Source organism: Globicephala melas, chromosome 18, assembly GCF_963455315.2.
Source record: "Globicephala melas chromosome 18, mGloMel1.2, whole genome shotgun sequence".
In the NCBI taxonomy this organism is placed as follows: Eukaryota; Metazoa; Chordata; class Mammalia; order Artiodactyla; family Delphinidae; genus Globicephala; species Globicephala melas.
This window is the reverse complement of record NC_083331.1, coordinates 67,854,434-67,881,024: the sequence shown is the minus strand read 5'-3', so window position 1 is coordinate 67,881,024 and position 26,591 is coordinate 67,854,434. Positions and strand designations below refer to the sequence as shown.

The 26,591-nt window shown below is 46.1% G+C and overlaps 1 protein-coding gene across 2 annotated transcripts in view; it reads right to left on the bottom strand.

The window, feature by feature from the left end:
- Positions 1 to 6,608: 6,608 nt before the first annotated feature.
- The window catches only part of UBAC2 (UBA domain containing 2), a 152,319-nt gene continuing 132,336 nt past the window's right edge, over positions 6,609 to 26,591 (bottom strand). For both annotated transcript variants that reach the window (XM_030856853.2, XM_030856854.2), the window contains 2 exons: positions 16,836 to 16,958; positions 6,609 to 7,800 (listed from right to left, as the gene is read on the bottom strand). In XM_030856853.2, coding sequence (XP_030712713.1) covers positions 7,693 to 7,800; positions 16,836 to 16,958 — 231 coding nt within the window. In that variant the 3' untranslated portion in view covers positions 6,609 to 7,692. The remainder of the gene's footprint in view (positions 7,801 to 16,835; positions 16,959 to 26,591) is intronic.

The following is a 26,591-nucleotide window of genomic DNA, read 5'->3' as shown; positions in this document are numbered from 1 at the left end:
ATTAAAAAAAATAAAAAAGGCCTTGGCGACATCAACACCAGAAGACTGGTGAATTAATTACATTGACAAGTTTTAACTTAAAATATTTACTATATGGGCTTCTGTGTATATATACACAATACATAAGCATATATGTATGTATGCACATATGTATGTATATATACAGGTCTTCCTTGATTTATGATAAACCCACTGTAAGTTGAAAATATCCTAAGTCGAAATGCATCAATACACCTAACCTACCAAACATCCCAGCTTAGCTCAGCCTATCTTAAACGTTCTCAGAACACTTACACTAGCCCACAGCTGGGCAGGATCATCTAACACAAAGCCTACTTTTTAAAAAAAGTGTTGAGTACCTCATATAATGTACTGAATACTGTACTGACGGTGCAAAGCAGAATGGCTGTCTGGGTGCAGAATGGTTGTTGACCCTTGTGATCACAAGGCTGACAGGGAGCTGCGGCTGCCACTCCCAGCATCATGGAAGAGGATCGGACTGAAAAGAATATTGCCAACCTAGGAAAAGATCAAAATTCAGAATTCAAAGTATGGTCTCTACTGAATACGTATCAGTTTCATATGATCTTAAAGTCGGAAAATTATAAGTCAAACTACTGTAAATCAGGGCCCGTTTGTGTGTGTATATATGTTCTGCATTTTACCCAACTTTGTAAGATTAACTGACTAACTACCAGTTCCCAGCCTAGGACGAGAGGGCTTTTGGCAGGTGCCATTTGTATTAGAAATAGTGGAGCAATATTGTCAGTCATAAGAAATATATATATTTGGTCATTCAGATGACCAAAATTATTTCTCATATATATTTGGTCTGCATCCACATTTCCTGGCTCACAGCTCCTAAACCCTTGGAATATCCTAAGTGTAGAGAATGATGTAGGTGTCTTCTGTTATAAGAATGAGGTGATTTTTGGAAGCATCTAAGGATGGGGGCTGATTGCCAGGAGAACTAACCATCTGATTAGAGGGTTGGAACTTTCTGTCTCACCCCCTGACTTGCAGGGAGGGAAGAGGGGCTGGAGGTCGAATCAACGGCCAATTGCCAGTGATTTAATCAATCGTGCTTATGTAATGAAGCCTCCATAAAACCCCCAAGGACAGGGTTCAGAGGCTTCTGGGTTGGTGAACACGTAGAGATCTGGGGAGAGTGGGGCTCAGACATAGCGCAGAAGCTCCGCACCCTTTCCCCTTACCTCACCCTATGCATCTCTTCATCTGCCTGTGGATTCCTATCTTTTAATATCCTTTTAAAACAAATCGGTAATCTAGTGAGCAAATGAGTTTTCCTAGTTCTGTGAGCTGTGCTTGTAAATTAGCCGAACCCGAGGAGGAGGTTGTGGGGACTCTGAGTTATAGCCAGGTGGTCAGAAGTACAGGTAACAACCTGGGCTCGTGACTGGTACCTGAAGTGGAAGCATCTCGTGGGACCGAGCCCTTCACCTGTGGAATCTGATTCTATCTCCAGGAGATTGTGCTAGAAGTGAGTTGAATTCTTGGACACCTGCTGGCATCTGAGAATGTCCTGTCGATGTGGGGAAGCGCACACACACACACACACACACACACACACACACACACACACACACACACACACACACACACACACACACACACACACACACACACACACACACACGCGTAGGTCCAGGAATGCTTTAGAGTGGCCACTCCCCCAGATGGCGGAGACTGTATTTTGTTAATTTTTCGCATCCTCACTCACTCACTCGTCGGACCCCCGGGGAAGTGGGCGAAGCTGGGGCAGAGCTGGTGGCGAAGCCCTTGCCCACAGGGGTTTAGTGCGGTTATTTCATCCGTTGGTGCGTGAGGCAGGCAGTGGTGAATGACTGGCATTCATAGAATCGCTGGTTACCTGTCAGGTTCACCAGGAGCGTCACTCAGCTCAGGTTCTGGGAGGGTCCCCTGGAGCGCTGCAGCTGGTTCTGGAACGCATCATCCTGCTCTGTGGGGTGCTGGCCCCAGGCCCCGGGTCCCAGCCCCTTCCTCAGTCCTCAGTCCCAGTAGGTCTTTGTCCTGCACCTGAGGCGCTTTTGTGTTCCCAGTGAATTTGAGGTTCTTGATGTCTTGCTTCATACAAAGAATTCAGTGGGAGACAAAGTGATAGGTAAGAAGTGGATTTATTCAGAGAGAAACACACTCCACAGACAGAGTGTGGCCCATCTCAGAAGGTGAGAGAGACCTGAAACATGGCGTGGTTAGTTTGTATGGGCTGGGTAATTTCACCAGCTAATGAGTGGGAGGATTATTCCACTTATTTCGGGAAAGGGACAGAGATTTCCAGGTATTGGGCCACCGCCCACCTTTTGGCCTTTTATGGTTGGCCTCAGAACTGTCAGGGAGCTGGTGGGTGTGGCATTTAGCAGCTAATGTATTACAATGAGCGTATAGTGAGGCTCAAGGTTACTGGAAGTCGTATTCCGCCATCTTGGACCTAGTTGGTTCTGACCAGTTTTTGTCATGTCCTATGGCTATGTCATTCTTTTAAAGGTTGTGCCTTGCCCCCTTCCCTCCTGTTTCAACTGGACCCCAACATGGTTAGGCTGGGAGCATAGATGGGACCGAAGTGGATTAATTCCCACCCAAGCCACAAGCCCCACCAGAAATCACAGTCCAGGGGAGGCCTGGGTCTGGCACTCTGAGGATATCCACCAGCTTTGGACAGGTGGGATAAGGTTTGGACCATGTAAGGAATCTCCCGGAAAGTGTCTGAATCCATGGAAAGTCCTGAGGACATGCTGTGCCCTCCCCAGATCTCTACCAGGAGCTCGGCTGGAAGTGTCCTCACTGAAATGAGTGGCACAGTAGGAGAAGTTCCCCAAGGATGCTGTCTTCCCCCCACCACCCCCATTCTAATGCCCTGGGGCTGCAGCCACATTCTGCCAGCCTGGGCCCTGGGGCCCTCCCAATGTAGGGGATGCACTAGGCCCTCTCGGTCTGAACCTCTGGAAGAAGTCTGCAAGCTCTTAAGGGGGGATGCGAGATTTCTTTGGAGAGTTTCAACTTTTTGTTGAATATTTTGTAATACAGAAGAGTACTGTTGGTTAGGTTTCCTCTAACCTTCTAGGTTCTTCAGGCTGGTCTAAGAATTAAATTGACATTAGACAGAGAAAATACAATTTAGTTTTTCGTATGTACAGGAAGCCCACATACACAAGACGGTCAGAGACAGAAAGATAAAATGAGGTCTAGACGCCATCCTGAGCTGAGGAACGGGGTCGGGGCTTCTGAGGATGGGAGGGTCACTCACAGGACGAGAAGAGGAGCAGATGTTGGGTAATTAGATGTTTGTCCTGACACACAGATGGGGCCACTTTGGTGAAATTTGTCTCTGGTAATAATTCTTTCCTGGGAAAAATCCCCAGTTTCAACTCTTCTAGGTAGTAAGGGGAAGGGCAGTAGTTTCCCTTGAACCCACAGGATCTCAACTGCCTTTAGCTCAAAATAATCCTCATTATAGCTCATTCTGAACCCCTATACTACGTACAGCATCTATGTAAAATATTAAAAACAAGAGTGAAACAGGCACCCTGTATGCCCCATGCCCTCTTCCCATATATCCACTTCCTTCCCTCCTCTGCCCAAAGCAACAGTATCCTCAAATTTGGAGTGGTTTTGAGCTCCAAATTTAGAAATTTCATAGATGTTTAAAATGGCCCCTCATAGAAACACTCAGAAATAAGACAGGCTGGGAGTGGGTGTTGGGCTTTACTTGTTCTGCTGACACCGGGGCTGTCTCTGTCCACTCTGCTGAGGGGCTGGCTTTTCCAATTATTTGCTTGACTGTTTTGCTTGAACAAAACAAGTGAGCTTTGCCTCTTTAAACAGGTCCTTAAGGCACCAGCAGGTGTTGATTTATGGACACTTGATTTAGGTGTCATATTTATGTCTGTGTAGATTTAAACTGGACAGGACCCAGCCTGCTGAGGAGGGAGCCCTGACCCTCCATGCCCACTGCGGGGTTTTGAAAGGACCTCTAACCCTGGCGGCTTGATGCACAGGAAAGGCTGGGGTCAGGTACAGGCTACCGAAAGAAGGGTTTTACAAAATTTGCACAGAAAGTACTAGGCTGAGCAATGTTCACACACAACACAGTACTTCTGTGGAACGTCACTGCATAATCTTACAATAAAAACTCCGCACACACAGCTCTTAGAATAGCAAAAGAGCAAAACTGACCACGGTCCCCTGTGAAGAAATGAAATGGAAATCTTGTAGGACGGAAAAGTCAGACACTTGGGCTCGGGTCCCCCACTGCCCACCCAGGGGGCCCAGTGCATCTCCGCAGGGGCAGGGGGACCAGAGAGGCTGAGGAGCATGGAGTTGGGACCCCGTTTCCCACCACAACACAGGCCTTCGCCCCTGGGTTCCCTGCGGCCTTCTGATAACTCCTCCCCTTTACCTTTGGCCTGGAAGTGAGGGGGAAGCGTCACAGGGATCACCTGACAGCCACAATCTTCCTACTGAACTCAAGTGCTAAATTCAGAATAAGGGGTTTACAAAGGCTGTGAGGCGGCACCACAGGAACCCAGGGCCTCCGGTTAAAGACCCCGAAAGACATCAAGTCCAGTCCGCTGTTTAGCCATCAAGGCCAGTCTACCGGGCCACTTTTGAAAAGGAGACTTGACCTTAATGCCAATTTAATCTCACGGGGAGACACTGCATCACCACCAAGGCTCCTGAGAAGTCTGGGGGGGTCAACATCCTTACCTTGAATGTTGACAGTGTTAGGAGAGCAGCTGCGGTTTCCCAGGAACCCCGGGTAGTTGGGGAGAGCTGGGTGGACCTGGCTTTGGGGACATTTAGTGGTTTGGAAAGACAATTCTGGCCCCATAGGAGGAATCCTGGCCTCGCACAGTGGCCCCGACATGGTTGGAGCTGCGGGGAGTGGGGCAGGAGGCAGGCGGCCAGGACAGTCCCCAGGGGAAAGTCTGGAGGTGGAACACATGAAACTTTCCTTCTTTCCTCCCACTGCCCCTGCAGGTTGCATGTGGGGCTGGAATTCCCCAGCAGGCTATCAGAGCCCAGCTCTAGAGCAGCCAGAGGGACAGATGCTAACTGTGGGAGGGGTGACCCGATTCCAGGAGCAGCCCTGGGCAGGGCCTGAGGGACTGGAGCACAGGTGCTCAAGTTCCCTAAAATGTTTACCTTTTGAATCCAAACTCAGTCTAGGTTTATGAATCAGGACTTCGAAGGCAGGGTTTCCTTTACCTGGGAAGGGGAGGGGTGGCTCACTGTGGACAATTTCTTCTTTCTTATTTTACAATCTGGAATCTGCTCACTTGCACATCAGGCCCAATCTGATAACTTTTGCACAAAATCAAAAGCCTAAATGATCTTTTCTTAGGAAACCAAACCGAGTGGCTCGCTGATGCACCCCTACGGCACGCGTCCCCATGCATGAACGCAAATGGGGTCCTTTAGGGGTCCCATCAGCCTGAAAGACTTCTGGGTGTCTTGACAAGAGGTGTGGGTGTCCTCAGGAACGCACACTCCGGCGGTGGGTGCCGTTTGTGTCAAATGTGCAGGAAGCAAGAGCAGGTCAGGGGTGGGAACTGCAGCAACTGGTCCGAGAGTGAAGTCAGACGTGGATGGTGTGCAGGGGTGTGGGTGGGGTCAGGGACGCCCTAGAGGGTGGTGACAGACGAAGGGGGACAACGGCCTGGAAGCTGCAGGAAAAGGATTTAAAATAACGGGTCACCGCTGGGAAGGTGAGACCTTGGCAGCCGCAGGGAACTGGAAGAGATTGAAAGAAGCCAAACCTGAGGGGTCCTGGCTCTGCCACCGTCGGTGCATGTCCAATGGTCACGCCACCTATACGGACCTCGATTTCTAGTAAAGGACTGAAGTCGAGGGTCACCGAGGCTCTTTTCAGCTGGACAAGGCTCTCTCATTTAGGAGGGAATCCTGACAAGAAAACAAACAAGAACTTGGGGTGGTGAATCCTCTTTGCACCTCACCCTGTGATCCCAACAGCGGGCTCTCTCTGCTCCCCATCCTCTGAGAGAGAAGCAGTGAAAAGTCTCGAGTGAGAATTTTGCCTCCGGTTTGATTTCGCTTCACTAGGCGCTCTCTGGAGGTGAGAAGGAACTCAGGAGATGGTGTAGTTTTGGATACGGTCGCTCTTTTTTGCACTGGAAGCCCAGAGGGTGGGTTTAGATTTGCTGCAGAGGTCATACACAAATCCGCACTCTTTGGCCCTCTAGTCATGCCCTGCCAGTGACCGTGGTCAAGGACGTCCCATCACTGTCAACTCTACTTACACCTGAGATGGGGACACTCAGATCAAGTCAGGGCCTGTGCTTGGGACCAGCTAGGCTCCCAGAAACTCACCTCAGCCCTATTCTGAGCAGCCTGATGGCCCCAACAAGCCTCAGAATGGGGCCTCACAGGGCCAGTCCTACTTAAAGGAATCAAAGGACTCCTCTCGCTTCAAAGAAAGCACCCAAATCTTCTGAAGAAAGATGAGCAGTCTGATAAAAAAAACATTTTTTTTTGTTTGGATCGTAAAGAATAGTACAGACTAGAACAAAGTTTTATTTAGGTAAGTCTAATAAAGAAACACCAAAAAGTAAAACACATTAAAAACTTTATTGTAAGTACCACGCATGTCTAAATTTGCATCAGTTTGCAACCCTTCTGCTGGCTTTGCAGAACACAATAGTTGCAAGTTTCCTTAAATCTTGCTTTAGATCTTTTCAGGCTCATCTGCTCCGGCCACCCCCTCCTCCCCACGGTGGGGTCAGTCTACCCTGCCTCAGGCTGATATCCGATCACCCCAGGGCCAGGCGGAACCTGCCTCCAGAGGGGCTGGCCCTGCAGCTAGGACGCCCCGTACTGCTTCAGTGAGCCCACTCTTCTCTTTGTCCCATTTTTACTCCTAGCCTGAGTGGCTAACTGTGCATATTCTAAGCAAAATTAACTCCAGTTAAGTTTCATGGAGTATTCCAGAACCTCGAATCGGTACCTGATTATTATTTTTTAATGGAAGCAGGGAGTAGTTGGGAAAAATCCCCTAGACTGGAGTGGGCTGGAACAGGTGGAAGAGGGTTCAGTTCCCCGTCTCTCCTTCATTGGCCGGGTCTGGCCAACTCTGCGTGTGGCAGATATGAACTGCTCATCCCTAGGGAGGGGGGACCCTGAACTGCCACCCGGGTTTGAAAGCAAATTTGAGGGGGAAAAAAAAAAAGCAATGAAAAAAGTCCATAAAGAAAATTTGACAGGTCCTTTCTGAGTACCAGTCCCCTTTCCGGCGCGTATGATCAGATATAATGTAGGAAGATGCATTATAGTAAAAAGAATATGACAAGAGCAGTAATTTCCCATCTGGAGTGCTGTTCAACTGCTTGCAGAAATCTGTAATTTTAATGCATTTTAAACACATTAGGAATGGGAGATGAATTCTCCAAACCAAGGAAAATACTCCATAAAAAAATAAAGATAGAAAATACATGCTTCCTTCGTGGCAAACTTATCTTGGATACTTAATGGTAATGATCTTGGAATTAAGGGAGGGAGCAGCGGGGACCACCCTTTGCTCAGGAGGACAGGGAGGACATCTCGCCAGAGAGTGCCAGGTCCTGGGGCTGAGCCGGTAGCGGGACGGCACTGCTGTGGTCAGCAGCCTGCCGGCCCCTGTGCTGTCCGCTGGGACCGTCAGTGCTGCAGCAGGAAGTTGGTGGCCACGTTAAGGTCATTATTTGAAGCTCTCAGGGCTTCCAAAGCGTCACCTCTGGAAAATCCCATCTCCATGAGCCGGGCAACCTGAAAACAGAAACAAAGCCAGAAAAGCCTGATGAGGCTGACGACACTACCACTGACCCACCAGCCCCCAAATGTTCCTCGTGTGAGTTCTGTAGGACAGGTTAAACAGCAACAACAACACAACCGGTTTTCATTTTAGTGTGGAATCTGAAGCTTATAAAATTACAACCGGCTCACCTTTCACGGTGCTCACTATATACAGCCGATAAATACGCGTTTCCTCACTGAGTCCTCACTTTAGAGACGAGGAAGGGGGCTTCTGAGGGTCAGTGACCTGCCAGGGGGCGGCCGAGCTGTGGCGCGGGGCCTGGGAAGCAGGTCTGCACCAGCCACACTCCTTCAGGGTCGAAGTTGACTCCCGAGGAAGAGCGTATCCAAGCTGCAGGCGTCCTGAGGCTGGCGGGCTCCGAGGGTGCACGCGCCTTTGCGTTCCTGTTGGCTCAGGCAGAGCACGGCCTTGGGGAGCCCGCCCCCAACCCCACCCCCGGCGTCTCACGGCAGGTGCAGCGTCCCCGGAGTCCCCGCCGGCCTGCGGGCAGCAGCTGCGCAGAGGGGGCGAAGCCTGGGCAGAACAGCGTGGAGGAGGCAGCTAAAGCCACCGAGGGCAGGGAGGCCGAGGCCTCCATCTTTAAGACCACAAATCCCGAGTCTGTGAACGTAGAGGTTTCCTGTACTTTTACATACAGGCAGTCTCCAAGGTCAAAACAGGCAGTGTTACTACAGTGTATTCGTAACCTGTTTTCCCACTTTAAAATGTATTATAAAAACATTTATGACCCTGGACTAGCCGCAGGTGGTGGTGTTTTTTGTTTTTACTTATTTTGAAATATACTACATTTGCAATAATATATAGTGAAAAGTGATACTCTTACAAATGTTGAGATTTCCAGGAGGTGTGAGTTGACAAGGGGCTGGGGACTTAGTCACCACTTCACCTTCCTTCCGGTAGAACGCGATGCCCTGGGGCTCCCCAGTGGTCAGAGCCCCGCTGCCTCTCCTTCCCCCCAGCTGAGGGGGGTGTGCGCGGGAGGGCGAGGGCAGGTGGGTCAAGCGGGTGGCCGCAGGGGTGACTGAGACCCCAGACTCCTTGTCCCTCAGGGGGCCTTAGGGAGAGGCTAACCGGTTGGGAGGAGACTCGGCCCACTTTTCAGAAGCTGGGGTTCTAGCTGGTGTTTTTTGAAACTGACGCTCTGATCCCTCATCAGTGGATCGTTGAGACTAGGATTAAAAAAAAGCACACAGCGAGGGTCCTCCCTCCAAGGAACCTCATTCCAGTTCTCCACCTCCACACACGCCTCCTAAGGGCCGGCCTGGGGGAGGAGACGGCCGACTTTCAGCTCAACTTCCGGGGGTAATGGACCGACTGACTGCTGGCGTGGGCAGAACGGCAGGGATCCCTGCTTCCATCTCCCGCTCTGGGAAAAAGTGGCCCTTTCGGGAGTCTCAGGAACACTTCTTCACGCACTGGCCGGGATGCAAAGCTCTTCCTCAAGGGAGCCGAATCTGAGTCTAACTAGTTACCGCCCGTGGGACTTCAAAGGCCCTAATTTGTCTTTTGAAGCCACAGGAAACAGCCCCATTCCCTTCTCTGCACGAGGCGCTCAAGTGGCCTCCCCACCTCTGCAGGCACGCAGCTCCTGGTCCGTCCCAGGCTGTGTGGCTCCGTGTCTTCCACCTTTGCTGCCGGTGTGTCCTCTGCTGGGAGGCTCTCCCCTTTGCCCTTGGCCTGGTTAACTCGTCTTTATCCACTGATCTCGCGGCCTGTGGCCCTTTCCCACGTTTCCCAGCCGAGGAGAAACCCAGAGTAGGGGTCTCGTGGTCCCACTGACCGCTGTCCTGTGCTCCTCCCAGCTGTGACTTAGGGCCGACAGCTTCTCCTTACCACCATACTGTAAGGGCCCTGGCTGCCTTCGTTCATCCCTGTGTTTCAGAATCCAGCACTTTCCAGCCTGCCCCTCCCCTTCCAGCGCTCGTCCATTTGTGCTGCTGCAGAATATGGTACTGCTGGCGTGGTCTGCCCAGGGCAGAGGGCGGTTAGACGGTGCCACCCCAGCCCTTGGCACAGTGGGTGTGCGTGCACGTGTGTGCGTGTACACATGTCCCGAGTGTGTAGCTACAGCATCCTGGGGTGGTGAGTTAGCAGGCCTGCTATAAACCCTGAGTGAAATGCGCTCAGGCTGGGCCTCCGAGTACGTTTGTATCTGTTCTTCCAGGGACTGGGAGCATCTCTGTCGAACTTCCTCTGATCGTTTTCTAGCCAACCAAAACTACTGTCAGCTTAAATTCTGTTGTTTCCTGTGCTAGCTCCCTCGAACTCTATCATCCCCACATCTGATTAGCACACTTGCTAAGCTCTACAACTCACGTCACTCAAGTTAAAATGCCAAGCATTCGAGGGCAAAGGCAGGGCCCAGCACTCACCAGCCCTCCCCTTTCCATCCAACGGCTCATCAACAGGTTTCTTGAATTTTAACCAGTTTCAAACTTCGTATTATTATCTGTCGCAATGTCACTACCACTTCTCCCAACGCGGCAAGAAGTGCACATGTCTTGGTGGCATCCTGTGTCAACAGGATCAGTTTGGTGCCTTCAGACCACAAGGCTCTTTACCTCTCACAAGTATCTCCTCGATAATCCATTTCAGGCTTCTGCCACACGTGACGCATGAGTTTTGCCGTTCAATGATCAGAATCCACACTCTTGCCTTTCCTTGGGGTCATTTCACACTGAGTGGCACTCGGGGACCCGCTGGATGTGCGTCAACAGGGAGAGACCACCTCACTGGTCTGGGTACTGTGGCCAGGCTATTGCATACACTCCTGGACGGAAATGACCTTTTACAATGCTTATTCCAGTCACTTCCGGTTAAGGACCACTATCTTTAGTGGAGTGAACGTGGCCAGTGAGGGGGTGGGCAGCTCTGCCTGCCTTGTCTCTGTCACCCACGGACATGATGCCACGGGCCAACGATGTGGCCGCTCTCAGTGACGGTGAACAGTGTGGCAAATGCTACACTCGCTGTCACCTCTGTCACCTCTAGTACTTCAAGCGTAGCTAACGCCTGGCTGCTCCTTTGCACCCAGCCGAGAGGAGCAAATCCACCTGTATGGCAATTCACGATTCATAACCTGGAGCTGATGCCGTGTGAGCCTCGCCCCGGCGCTGGTACCGGGCGGGGCTGCCGGCCACAGCTTCCAACTGTACTGGAGTTCTCTCTCCACCGACTCCCGAGTCTGGTCCGAAATCCAGGAGATGCTGAGCACAGGTTGCTGCACACACAGAGCAGAGCAGCCGTGGCACTGCGGCCCCGAGGGAAAAGCTCTGGCCGGGCCGCCCCCGAGGGGCTGATGTCTGGTGTGAGGAGAAACGCGTTCTCTGCACACAAGCCTTCCTCCCGGTTCATTCTCTCTTCAGAAACACAACCACACGTGCCGTCACTGGCTTTGACAGCTGAGCTGGGTTTTTCTCAGGTCTCCGCTGAAAAGGATGTTTGCTGTCCTGTGCAGGCAGTGGCTGAGTGGCCATCACAGCCCTTTGCCTAAAGCTGGCTTTGGAACCTTTTGCATTTCTTCAGGGGTGAGAAGACGAGTGTGATCAGAGGATTTTCACTGCTGGATGACCCGGTACTTTGACCAGATGAGAAAGCTCACAAAGTAGAAACAGCGTTAACGCTATTTAAAAACTGAACAAGCACAGGAAGAAAGGGCATCTGTAAGTTTCCTTTAGTGTCCAAAACTGTAAACATCTACAAAACTGAAATGGCACGCTCGGGCGTGGGTATGAGGATAACAGTCAGAAAACCAGAAGGACAGAGAGAGGGGTTCCGACGGTCATCCTGCAGAGGACAGCGCTGGCTGGGGCGGCCGCAGCCAGGCAGGGGGCTGTGCCTCCCTCCCACTGCTGCCCTTCCTCGGGGGCTCAGCAGCGCACGGCCAGGATGGTAAGGGCCGCAGCAGAGAGCTGCAGCCCCTGTGGTGGACACCGAGAATCACCGTCGTGGTCCTCCGTGGTTGGAACTTGTGCCCCTACTACCTCAAGGTAATTCTTACTCAAGAAAATGAATAAAACCCCACTTTAACACTCTGCTACTCTTTGACACAAGTGAAGTAGGACATTCATTCCAATGAGATTTATAGCAATTCCTCTCAGTTTGAAACACTCCTTTGCTTGTTTTGTTCAAAGACTGTGGTTTTCTTTAACTTCCCTTTAGCTAAGGGTGTCAGAAACAAATCGTTTTTGGGGTTCTTACTTCCCCAATTCTGACTCTTGCAGAAAACAACGCCCACCTGAAAGGTAGTCCCGACCAGGCCCCTGTGGGCTGCCCATGGTGGCTGGCCGCTTCCCAGGCCATGTGCGCACCCTGCCGGGAGGAGTGACCCCAGAGAGGCCCTGGGAGGTAGGCTTGCCCTTCCCTGCCCTCATTATAGCTGTCATTTGTCACCAGTCAGGGCAAGCTCAATGCCAGAGCCCTGTGGGTCAGTGCCACCCTCATTCCCTATCAGCTGACCCCCTCTCTCCTCCTTGGAACTGCTGAACCCCTGTGATCCCACGGCTGGCTGAGTGGACTGGACCTGCTTATCTTACGCTCCCGCCCGGCCGCAGGTGGCTCAGCGGCCCCTCATCTTTGTACTCTCCTGCTTGCTTCAGGGTTTAGTCCTGAGAAGGCCCTGGCTACAGGCTGGGGGGGCTCGTTTGCTTGCATCTTTCAGGACTCAGCAGAATTAGGCACCCCTGAAAGTTGGTTTATTTGACTGCCACTCAATATTTCATTCTAATGGATAACATGTTCTAACACTAGCACTAGAGATTAGAGGTGGAAAGGTCTGATGAAGGACCAACCTCTAACATATTTTTAAGTGAAAAAAATTGTTCTTTTGAAAAAGAAGCCCTCCAACCACACCTTCACGTTCAGTCCTGCTCTAACCGCCACTGGGGCACCTGCTGTGTGTCAGGCTCTGTGTCAGGAGGGAAATGCGGAAGAGATGCTACTGGCCCTCATGGAGCTCACCGTCCGCCAGGGAACCAGATGACATGGGCGTCTCTATACCAACACCCAACTCACTGTGGTCCAGATACTCAGAGCAGAAGCACTAAGTTTTCATAAGGTGAGCATTTTGGAGTTTAGACAGGTTTCTCAGAGGCAGTGGTGAGGACTCCAGAGATGAGGAGAGAGACTCACCGAGATTCAGATTCTCTCATACTGAATACATTTCACTACTTATCCGCTATGACTGCGAGGGTCTGTGTGCCATCTCTCTTGGGCCGACGGATATTTCAGAGGACATGAATGGAATCCACACGACGGGTCTCACGTATTATAAACGTACGAAGTGGTACCATATCTCGAGTGGGCAAGAGTCTCATAAGCACCTGCACTGTAACATGTTCCCTGGGCAGGGATGGAAGACATTGCATACGTGGTTATGAGCATAACATGCCCCTTCTTCCACATCGAGTCCATCCTCCAGGGAAATCCAACACTGGGATTCCCTGTTTAAAATCCTGTATTGTTCCTTAATGCCTACAGCACGGAAGCAGAGGTCCATGCCCCGCTGAGGACCGCTGGGAAGCCTCCCTACTTCTTCCCCACGTGAAGCCCCTGCCCCGGCAGTCACTCTCCGCTCCAGCCTCACCCACCTGTGCTTCCCCAGATCTGATGTGCTTTTCACCAGGCCACATCTTTACAAAGAGCACTGCCCCCCACCCTCCCACACTGGCAATCCTTCAGCAGCATCGGAAGATTTGCTCACAGTTGGCAAGAGCTGCCCCTGAGCCAGGCTCCACGCTGGGCTCTGCATCACGTGCAGGCAGGAATTGCTTGCCTTACCTATCTCCGTAGTTCAAGAACCTAGCCCAGTAGTTAGACTGGGCAGAGCGGACAGCTGATAACTGCTGGCTGACTACAAGGAAGGAAAGACGTGGCTGGAAGTGACGAAGTCAACATTTGTGAAATCCATGTTTGTCCTCCTTTCGTTAAATGCCAGCATTGGCTCAGTTAGTCCTGTTTAACTTCCCTTTCCGATTTCACCTGTGCGTCCCATTAAGCATAAACCGAAGGGACACCTTCTAAGCTTGGGGAGGGCTTAAGAGAGACAAACTTGGGAAGCTTTTTTCCCTTTTGATTTAAAACAAAAAAAAATGAGGCCAATATGACAAAATTTCATTATTTGTTAATTTTGCGTATGGGTGTAATATGAAAATCCTTGGTTAAGAAGAAAAAGATAAAAAGAGACAGAAACGCAGTAATGCATACACTTATTTTTAAGATACTAGTAGGGTTTGGGGTGGCATCTGCAAGGGGTGATGAACTGGCAAAGGTGCTTGTTGAAAAATAGTAGGAGTGGATCGTGAAGAACTAAAAATCCAGAAACTTAATAGCAATAGTAGAAAAGGTGGCAAACATTTCTATGGCCATATGTTAGAGTCTTACTAGACTTAATGGGGGATGCACATTCTTTCTTATAATATTCTTTGTTTTCAAAATAGATGGACTACATTTCCTATCTTTAATAACTCTCACTAAAATTCCTGAAGTATCTGCTCACATCAGAAAAAACTCAAATAATCATTTCTCTTTTCCTTGGTTTAGAAAATTACTAAGTTTCTTAAATGCATTTAAATCACATGACTGATGTTTAAATAAAGTACAGCACATCTAATTGAAAAATTAAGCATAAAAAGGTTTTGTTAATTCAAACTATCTTAATGTTACTAACAAATAATTTTTTTAAAAAATAAATTTATTTACTTAAGTATTTTTGCCCGCATTGGGTCCTCGTCGCCGCGTGTGGGCTTTCTCCAGTTGCCATGAGCGGGGGTCACCCCTTGTCGTGGTGTGCGGGGCCTCTCCCTGGGGGGGCCCCTCCCACCGTGGAGTATGGGCTCCAGAGCGCAGCCTCAGCAGTTGTGGCGAACGGGCCCAGCTGCTCTATGGTACGTGGGATCCTCCCGGACCAGGGCCCGAACCCGCGTCCCCTGCATTGGCAGGCGGATTCCCAACCACTGTGCCACCAGGGAAGCCCCAAATAATATTTTAGACAGTGTCTAGCCTCCAACTAACCAAGAGATTATATGTAACTATACACTTGTAAATGTTACTGTAAATGTCTTGAGCTAAGAACAACATCCTTCTTCTCTTTTACAGTCTCTTGAGCACCTACCACAAAAACTACTGAGGGTCTACAGAGATAATGTTGAGGGGGACCTCCGTGTCTTAATGCGGGGCAGTCTGTAAGGCCATTTCGGGATAATCAAGAAATAGAAAAGACAAGATCTAGAAAAGTCAATGAATAAGGAAGCATGTTAAAAACAACCTCTCACGTATTTACGTCTTTTCATAACAGAGCCAAGAAGAAGTAAATGATATTTAGAACTGATACCGACATCGTGTTAACCTCGCTCTCGTCATTCTGGGAGGATCAAGGAGAATGATTCATTAAAAAAAAAAACAACCCTAAAGACTTCAGTTACACACATTCACCTTGTTATCATTTTTTGACAGTTTTTTTCCCTCAAGTGTCAAAACTAAGAACTATTTCATCTTTAAATACTTTCTATCATCAACGGCTGCTCTGTTGTGAGGGATGTGACCTGGGTTCTATCAAGGAAACAGTAATATAACAGAACTTTCTTTTCACCTGAATTTGAGAGTATTAGTTTATTTTTTAATCTGTTATTATAAATGCCTTACAAATGCTGAGTTACTCGGCTTTATTTTCTAATCGTGGGGCTAACAGTTTTTTGGAAATTCACTAATGGAGGTGGAAGAGAACTATAGGCTCCTTAATCCATCTCTCAACCCTAACGAGCTGCTCAAAGGATGAGTCTGAGCTGAGAAGTTAAGGGTGAGGGGTTGGGTCAGCTCGTCAGGCATATTCCATTGGTTTCTCTCACTTGTGGTGGCCTAACCCAGAGATGCCAGTGGGGGCCCTGCCCAGAAGCCCCTCCTGAGTTCCAGAAAAAGTCAGGATACATACAGCTTTGCCACAGAGACCGAGTGCCTTGGGTCGGACTGGCTTTTGTTGGCTCTGGGAACAGGGGATGGGGAAAGTGCGTGGGGTGACTCGCTATGAAACACTGACCTTGATTTGCTTTTATGAGAAGAAAGCAACATTTGCAGTATGAAATTTAAAAGGGTTGTTACTGAAGTGCTCTCAACCTACTAGCTTAGGTTTTCAGAACCTTTCCAGTGTGAAATAATTACAAACTTCTAGAAAAATTTCAAGAAGAGCACAAAGAACCCAATTACTCTTCATCCACATTCACCAATTATTACTTTGCCACAGTTGCTTTCTGTCTACACACACACACACACACACACACACACACAGACACACACTCCCATTTATTTTTCCTGAGCCACCTGAGATTAAGCTGCATACATCCTGTCCCTTTAGATCATCCTATTTCCTCGTTTCCTCTAATCTACAATACATACAATATAATTTCAGAATTGCTGTACTCATACCACCATGAAAGATAAACCCATGAAGAGTTTGAGGTTTGCAGTTCTTTTCTTTTTTCTAAGAGGGCATATTATGTTCAAAAGTTACCGAAATTAATTTTCCCTCTCCCTTTTGATTATATTATTCACTTAAGATACAGCTGGAACATTTATTTCAGTTTCTTTTTAGCTTTATGATTGTCCCCATTGCTGATTTGCTTTTTCAGTATGTAAAACATTAACTTGGTTCCTAAGTGAAAACCATACAAACAGAGAAGCTCCCTGTCCTTCTGCCTCCTTCTCTCCCAGCCTGCGTAGTGAACCAACTTCAGTAAACATGAAATATCACAGATTTAAAAATAAGCGATCACAATGCATTTTTTTTTCAAATTATGCCTTCCTCAAACTCATAAGAACCACAGTAGCCAATAAAGGGCCCAAGTATCTATCACTGGTTTACCTGATACCAGGTGGTTTACCTGATACCAAAATCTTTGTACTTACATGCTTGATTTCTTTCAAGTCTCGTTCACCAAAACTGCTTGGAGTGTGAAGCATGGGTTTAGGGTAAGTACCAGGTGTTACTGATTACCTGCTCCTCCGAAACCTCTAGAGGAGGGGACGCTTGTTGCTCAGACTGCCGACCATCCTGATAGTTTACGTTTCGTCGCTGACGTAGAGGAGGGAAAAGACGGTTCCAGTTGATCATTCCTCCCTAAAAAGAGATCAATGCACAGCGATCAGACAGGGGAGGAGCAGAAACATGGTAACGCACTAAGGAGCTTTCTCCTGCAATGCAGTCACAGCTGCAGACTGGAAATAAAATGTCCGACGGACCTGCTGTGTGCAAGCTGAATCAACAGGCTAAAATCGGCAGCCTGCAGTAGGTGCACAGAGAGCAAAGAAGGTAGCAGGTACTGCCAGGGATCTGTGCAATTTGACTCCAGAAGGCAGTGGAAGACACATGCAGTCACTCCTAACCTCAGCCCCGTGGTATCCCCACCGACACTGTCCCAACTCCACTGGACTCGGGAAGACGCGAGTGGAGGCTAATTCAGGGCTGGCAACCAGAAACCTGGAGCTTCCTTCAGCAGCTCTTTAAGATGGTGCTTCTCCCCCTTTCTCCTCCAGCTCCTCTTCTCCCTGTTCTTGTTCTTTTTAAAAATTTGAGTAAATTCTGAGCAAGGTCCACGGAGAGAGACTGCAGGTGGAGATAAAACCCAGGTTGGGGGACAGGCTCGGGAATGTGAAGGTAAACCTCACACACAGGGACAAGAGGTTCACACCTGTCCTCTGTGTGGCTTTATGGATAACTTCACATTGGTGGCGATGTCATTTCTTGCCTTTTCTATGTCATCAATGAAAAAAAGCCACTATGTGGCTAGACAGGCAGCCTCCTCCACCGCATGCACCGCTTTTTAAAAGCACTGCATGATGCTTTTAAAAACTTGACTTTTGGGCTTCCCTGGTGGCGCAGTGGTTGAGAATCTGCCTGCCAATGCAGGGGACACGGGTTCGAGCCCTGGTTCGGGAAGATCCCACATGCCGCGGAGCAACTAGGCCCGTGAGCCACAACTACTGAGCCTGCGCATCTGGAGCCTGTGCTCCGCAACAAGAGAGGCCGCGATAGTGAGAGGCCCGCGCACCGCGATGAAGAGTGGCCCCCGCTTGCCGTAACTAGAGAAAGCCCTTGCACAGAAGCGAAGACCCAACACAGCCATAAATAAATAAATTAAAAAAAAAAAAAACAAAAAAAACAAACTTGACTTTTTTACCTATATGCCACCTTTTAAATTTATCAACTTAAATCTGTTTCTGGAGGTCTTCTAGTTCTGGAAGATTTAGAGACTAAGAAAACCTAAGATTTTTCCTATTATAATACAGGAAAATTATAATACCTAAACATGCTAGATAAAATTTAAAAATATTTCATATGCATAGCTGAACATAAAGGGAAGATGGAGGCCCCAAGGTGCCAGAAACAAGCTCTGGAAAACCAGGGCAGTAAAGAAGAGAGGATATGGTGCGAGGGGGAGCACATCCTGCTAGTCCAGAGCTACTTGGGTGTTTTTTTTTTTTTTTTGCGGTACGCGGGCCTCTCACCGTTGTGGCCTCTCCCGTTGCGGAGCACAGGCTCCGGACGCGCAGGCTCAGCGGCCATGGCTCACGGGCCCAGCCGCTCCGCGGCATGTGGGATTCTCCCGGACCGGGGCACGAACCCGCGTCCCCTGCATCGGCAGGCGGACTCTCAACCACTGCGCCACCAGGGAAGCCCGCTACTTGGGTTTTATCACCTATTTGGGTTCAGGAGAGGAGGCCTTGGGTCTGAAAGAGGCAGTGACTTTAAGCTCATTACCTCCTTAAAGGCACAACCTCAAATGGCAGCACCCCCAGTGAGAGAGGATGAGAAAAAAACCAACCAAAGAGCAGATTTTCCTTAGGGAGGGAGCAGAAATCTCGGTCTGCCTGAGAGGTGAGAACTGCAGGGAAATTTGGGGTTCAAGTTACACCACATATCTGCTCTAAGAACCCATCGAAAAGTACATAAAATTCGTTCTGGGATTGGAGATGGATACACCCAAGGAGCCAAGCAGAGGCAAATCTAAAGTTATTCTGGAGAGACACTCTCTCATCCTGGAATTAGATGAATTAGATGGGATTCACAGATACAGCTCCAGTGGGGGAAGACTCGGACCCCAAACTACAAAACCCATGAGGAAAACACCCATCATGAGCAGGAGTCAGTGTGTACAATAAACAGGAGGATTAGATCCCCAAGGACGCAAATTTACAACATTCTGAGAAAAGCTATAAAATTAGAAGTTTTAAGATGACTGAGATACAGAAGGAGTTAAAAAAAAAGAATAGGACACTATAAAAAAAGATAGTTTTTTTAAAAAATAGGGAAACTAAAAATAGAGATATTATGCAAAACTGTTCTGGAGAGATACTGGTAGAAATAAATTCAAATATATTAATGATCACACTAAATATACACTGACAAACTCGCAAGCTGAAAGGCTGAGACTGTCAGTTTTGAAATCTCTCCCATTCCCCCCAACCCAACAATAGACAAACTGAAAATATAAAGACATAGACAAGTTGATGTAAAGAGATGGAAAAAGAAATACTAAAGCAAACTGATGTTGCTATATTCATGTCAAATAAACAGACCTCAAGGGCAAAAGAGGCATTATTAGGGATAAAACCACTAAAATACATTGATATTATTTATATATAACATTACAGCATCAAAATACAGAAAGTAAAATTTAACAAAATTACAAGTGAAGTGGAAACATCTAGACATATATTTAATTTTTAGCATATACTGATAGATCAAGCAGACAGACAATTAATAACAATATAGAACATAAATAACAAGTTTGTCTAGATGGACATCTATAGCCTGCACTCAATTTTTAGAGAATATACATTCTTTTCTGTTATAAGTAAATTATTTATTAAAAAAGTGACAGTGCACTAAGTCCTATATAAAATATCTGCAAATACCAAAACATAAATATTATACAGACTATATTCTCTGACTACAATGCAACTAAAAATAAATATCAAAATTATAATTAATATAAAACAAACAAAAATGCACACATTTGAGATCAAAAATGAAAAATCATAATGGAAGTTAGAAGATATCTAAAAGTGAATAAAATTGAGACTACTACCAATCAAAGCTTGTGGGATATAATTAAGTAGTTGATGTAATTTTAAAATATTGAGCTTAAAGAAAATGAAGACTGAAAATTAAACAGTTAAATACAATTTAAGAAGTTAGAGAAGGTAACAATGGTCTAAAGAAATTGGTAAGAATGAAGTACAGAGCAAATGTTAATAAAGTGGGAAACAGAGACACAACAGAAGGAATCAATGAAAACCCAATGCTGACTGTTGAAAAAGTCAAATAAAATGAATAAACCTGATGCTTAGTGAAATGACAGAGAAAGAAGCACAAATTATATTAGGAATAACACAAGGAACATAATGACAGATATTAAGTAAGAATACTTTATTTGTGCTAACAACTTTGATGAAATAGACAATTTTCTAGAAAAATATAACTTGCCAAAACTCAAGAAGGAATAGAAATTGCTAATCAGTTTTTTGTTTTTTGTTTTTTTTTCCTGTACGCGGGCCTCTCACCGTTGTGGCCTCTCCCGTTGCGGAGCACAGGCTCCAGACGCACAGGCTCAGCGGCCATGGCTCACGGACCCAACCGCTCCGTGGCACGTGGGATCCTCCCGAACCAGGGCATGAACCCGTGTCCCCTGCATCGGCAGGTGGACTCCCAACCACTGCGCCACCAGGGAAGCCCTGGTAATCAGTTTTAAAAATTGTTCAGGAACGTCGACTAAAGCTGCACATACGTGGATGCCTCAGCAAATTCCATTCCTGGACAACATAAATGCAAACACATGCTCACCAAGGGCAGGGACCAGAACGTTCTCAGCAGTGTTGCTTGTAAACCTCAAAGACTGGAAACTACCCAAATGCCCATTAAGTAGAATGGATACTTTATAGTATATTCACATGATGTAGTATTATATAGCAGTTCAAATGAACAAACTACAATTATATGCAACAATATGGCTAAATCTCTCAAATAAAATGTTAAATAAAATAAACACCAAAAAGTACATTTGTATGATTACTTTTATATAATGCTAACTTTTCTGTATGTTATACTTCAATAGAAAGTTACAAAAAGAAATAGAAAACCTGATTAGATGTTTAGCCATTAATGTAATTGAAATAATACTTAAAAATCTACCCACCAAAAATCTACAGGTGAAGTCTATGAAAATTCTGAGGGCCTGCCATCTTACACAAGTTGTTCTAGAGAACAGAAAAGAAGAAGAGCTCCCCACCTAATTTTTTGAGGCCATATAACGCTGTTTCCAAAAGTCAGAGAAGGCTATTATGAGAAAGAAGAATTATAAAACAATCTATTTTTCATTTATGGAAAGATGCAATAATCCTAAATAAAAGATTAGCAAACTCAATCCAACAATGTCCAAAAAAGATCATCATCTTATCCATTATGATGTACTATATTAGGATTTATCTCAGGAATCTTAGAAAATATAGTAATGTAATTCACACATTAACAGATTAAAGGAGGAAAACCAAATGCTCACATTCAACAGATATAAAAATAATTTAATAAAACTTGATGAAGAGACAAGAATGCCTATTATCACCACTTGCATTCAACATGAGTCATGGCATAATGAGGATGAAACCAACCACTTGTGAAAGAAAATGCAGAAGGATGGAAAGGGAGAAACTGTCATCACACATGATGATTGTCTACCTAGAAAATGAGAACCAATGAGTACAAAATAAAAAAAAAAAGTAATATTCCTTGCCTGTGATCACTGAGAAAATATAAGTGCAAAAAATTCCTATTTACAAAGAGAAATAAAAACCATTAGGTACTTAGGAATTAAATCTAACAAAAAATTTGCAAGATCTCTATGAAAAATGGTAAACTTGATTGAAGGATATCAGAAGACCTAAATAAGTGGAAAGACAGCACATTCCTGCCTGGAAGACTCAATACTGTCATCTTTTCACACTCGGCCAATTCCAGGCTGTAGCAGAGACTGCTGGGTGACTTTCAATATCCACATTCCCTTTCCTTTAAAAATAGGACTTTTTTTGGGGGGAGTGACGCACAGTTAGTACATTTCTCAGCTTCCCCCACGAGGACTCAGTTCTGCTATTGGTATGCAAGCAAAAAGGGCACCTGGGACCTCCAGAAGAGATCTCTTTTTATTTCTTTTAAATGAGTTAAATTAAAAAAAAATTATCTACAATGTTGTGTTAATTTCTGCTGTACAGTAAAGTGATTCAGTTACACATATATATATTCTTTTTCATATTCTTTTCCATTATGGTTTATTACAGGATATTGAATATAGTTCCCTGTGCTCTACAGTAGGACCTTGTTGTTTATCCATCTTATAAAATTAGTTTGCATCCGCTAATCTCAAACTCCCAATCCATCCTTCCCCCACCCCATTCCAGAAGAGATCTTAAAGGGAGGGATGCACCCTTCCTCATTGTTTCCTCCTCCTTCCTGGAGCCCAGGCGGGCTGAGGACAGGGCAAGAGCCAGAGAAAAGGAGCCTCGGGGTGCAACTTCATGCAGGGGCCCCACCAGCTCGGGGCTATCAACCTGACTTCTTTTAAACGAGACAAACTTCTGCCTTGTTTAGGTTTCTGTGATTTTGTTTTCTGTCATATGGAGCTAAACCTATTCCTAATGGGTATATATTCAAAATTCACACACACGCGCATGTGCGCTTTGGTTGAACGAGACAACCTCAAGGGTCAAGACTAGACCTGAATATTTTCAAGAAGTATAAGGGAGGTTTTTTTTTTCTACTAGTTATTAGGACTTACTGTTAGACTACAAGAATGAAAGTAGGACGGTATTAGCGCATGATAGGTAAACAGGTCAAAGAAACAGGAGAGACAGTCAACAAATCAAAAGTAAACATGGGCACTTGGTATATGATGGAGGAAACATTGTAAGTCAGCAGGAAAAAGACACACCACTTAATGAACAGTACTAGGACAAATGGTTATAGAGATGGAAAAAGAGAGGACCTCCCTGGTGGTCCAGTGGTTGGGACTCTGTACTTCCAATGCAGGGGGCATGGGTTCGATCCCTGATTGGGGAACTAGGATCCCTGGGGAACTAGGATCCCACATGCTGTGCGGCATGACCAAATAAATAAATTAATTTAAAAAAAGAGATAAAATTTGACCTTTACTTCATATCGTATACAAAAACAAATTTATTTTATAATAAACCCCACAGGGACTTCCCCAGCGGTCCAGTGGCTACGACTCCGTTCTTCCAATGCAGGGGGTGCGGGTTCGATCCCTGGTCGGGGAACTAAGATCCCACACGCCGCGTCGTGCAGCCAAAAAATAAACAACAACAACAATGTGATTAAACCAGCCAAGATGACTAAATATAAAAATAAAATAAAATAAACCCCATAGATTAAAGATTTAAATCTGGAAAGCTAAACTGTTAAAAATTTTAGAAGAAATAAGAGGCATTCTTTATGTTGCTGGGATAGGAAAGGATTTCTAAAACAAAAATATAAAGGATCAATCATAAAAAAGGATTGCTAACAATTACTACAAACAAGAACTTTTGTATGATTAAAAAAATAAAGCTAGAAGGCAAAGTACAGATTAAGAGAAAATGTTTGTAACATATAACTGACAAAACAGTATCCAGAATATGTAAAGAATCAATGAGAAAAAATAAATAATACAAGAGAAAAGCGGACGTATATGAATAAATGTATATGAATAAACAATTTACAGAAGAGGAAACCCTGAGTCAATAAACATAAGAAAAGATGTTCAACCCCACTAGCATTAGGAAATGCAAATTAAAACAGCAATAAGTCATTTCATACCTGTAAGACTGGCAAAAATAAAACGTCTAACAATACCAAGGATACGGATGATGTGAAGGAAATAGGAACTCCGTATATTGTTGATGAGAGTTTAAATGGGCACAAACATTTTAGAGGACAATGTGTCAAGATCTAGTAAAACTGAGGATGTTCTGATCTAGGAATTTCATCTCCAGGGAGCTATGAGTGCCTAATGGGGCATTTATGAGGATATTCTGTGAAGCACTGATTATAATATTAAGTAAGCAAATGTAAAAAATTCAACTGTCCCTAAAGAGGGAAACAAATTATTAAGTGGTTCTATTATATATGTGCAGCTAGAATAAATGAACTAGATCTAATGGATAAATCTCAAAAATACAATGAACAAAGAAAGTTGTATAAGAATATGGATGTACAATACCATTTACATAAATTAAAATATATTTAGAATAGTATACTATTTAAACTATTTTACGGATAGTTTACATATACACAGTTTACATATACATACGGCAATTAGTGGTGATTCTGCTTCCCAGGGGATATTTGGCAATGTCTGGAGGCATTTTTGGTTGTCTTGGGTTGGGGGTGGGAGGTTGGGGACATGATGGTGGTGCTGTTGGTATTCAGCGAGTAGAGGCCAGGGATGCTGCTAAACATCCTATGAGGCACAGGACAGACCCCGCGACAAAGGATGGCCTGGACCAAAATGCCCACAGTGTCCAGGCTGAGAAGCCTTGATATATATATACTCACAGGTGGCGAAGATACAAACACGCACCGGCAGTGGATACCATACAAAAGCATCAGACACGACACAACTGCTATGGAACGCTGGGAAGAGGAATGAAACTTTGGCTGATTCTGTAACATTTTATTCTTCAAAGGGAGAGTGAAAGAGTAGGCAAAACAAAACAAAACTAAACCTCAAGCTGTGATAGTAAAAAAGTGCTTAAAAAGCAGAAAGTTACAGGAGCTCTAGGTTCTGGGATGTTTTGACACTAATCTGCTCTTTCTGTAGGTTCAGCCTGAGCCTCTGCAAACAGGAAACGCTTCCTTCACTTTGTCTTCTTCAAAAGCAGTAACCACATATTCAAAAGAGGAAGAAGGAAACAGCTTGCATTTTGAACAGCCATTTTATGTTATTAGTTGTAAGGAGATCTTCAAATGAAGTAAAGTTTCTTGTGAAAATTAATAAACAACTAATTTTCCAACTGAGAGCAGTAAACGTTTGTTAACGGTTCATCAAGTGGAAGTCACATGGAGTAGAACTCCACCTCTAAAGGCCTTGGCGGGTTTCTGAAGGGACGATCAGGTCAGGCAGTGTCTATACCGAGAAGCCTGGTCAGAAGAGCCCCCCAGGGTCCTCTGGGGGCACTTGCAGCTCCCACGGGAGAGAGGAGCAAGGTGCACGTTCTGGTCCTTGCTCCCATGGAGCTCCTGATCTCCTCGGGGAAGGCATGACATCCAGAAAGGGAAAAGCCAGAAGCAGGCAAGATGGTCTGTAACCAGGAAGGAAGCCACGAGGCATCAGTTAAAGGGCACGGCCAAAGCTCGGGGGTAGAACTACAAAGAGGATGGGGGCTTAGCGGAGTTTTAGAGGATGAGGATGATTTCAACAATGCAGAGGAGAACCAGGCATTTTTTTCAGCCTGTTCAAAGACAGGGGACTGAGAATGGGTTTATTCCTACTTCAAGGGCCAAAGCAACGCTAAGGTGAAATAACAGAGGAACGAAAAATAGAGGATGCTGAGTGACCGAGAGCAGTCTCCAGTGCCAAAATACCTGGGTTCAAATCCCAGCTCTGCCACTTATTATGTGAACTTAGGCTTCAGTTTTTTTTTTTTAAACTTCTCTGAATCTCAGTTTTCTCATCTGTATTATGGGAATAATAACTATGTTCGCCTCATAAGGATATGAGAAATAAATGAGTTAATATACGTAAAGCATTTAAAACAGAGCTTGAAAACTTCTAAAACCTTATTACATACACATTAGCTATTAGTACTATCCAATATTTGCATTGTATCTTACAGTGGTATTTCTTGCCTTCCCAGCTAGCCTACAGCACCCTGGAGAGCTGCATTGGGGGTAAGATTTGCATGAAACTCCCCAGGTGGCCGGCACAGCTCTCAGCTCAGTGCAGCCTGAGCTGAATCCCCAGCAAAGAATGATTACAGAGCAGGCACAATGAATGTGATGGTTTAGGACAATTAAAATTCTTTCCAAAAGCATCCTCATCTTATTTTTAAAAGGTCAGTCACTGGGGAAAACAATGCATCCTTTATTCTCCATCTTTGGTGATCTGGAACCCTTTATCAGAGTGCTACGTTTTGAACTGTAAAGCAGGCGGGGCTGCCTCCACGGCACTGTCTGTGGCTGCCTGCGGACCATGTCGGGAAGATTCTGGGGGAGGGTATGGGTTCATCAGGAAACAGTGACATGACTGCTTAGTGATACCTGCCTTGGGCACGGAGGAGGCAAGGTGGCACCTATACAGGAACTACTAACCCTGCTATAGACCATGGCTGTCCAGTATTTTCCACATCATGGCACACACAGAAAGATATATTTGTGTGACACACAGGACAGAGAAAGCTGCATGCAATCAGCCTGGCAGCTTCAGGCCCTTCCCAGCTGCCCCAAAGGCTGAGGGGATCAACACCTCATCCGGCCATCTGTGACCGTGACACGGTGTTCGGGAAGTTCTGCCACAGACCTTAAGGAAATACTTGTACATTTAACGTGAGCAATTTACACCGGGGACGGGCTATCATGGAGTTGAGACGCAGAGGAGACCAGATTGTTTCAGGTGCATCAGTTAAGGTAAAAATCAATGGAATTATTGTGTGTCTACTCAAGTACCTGGTAGTACCCGAAGCCATGAAGCTAAAAAGAGAACTA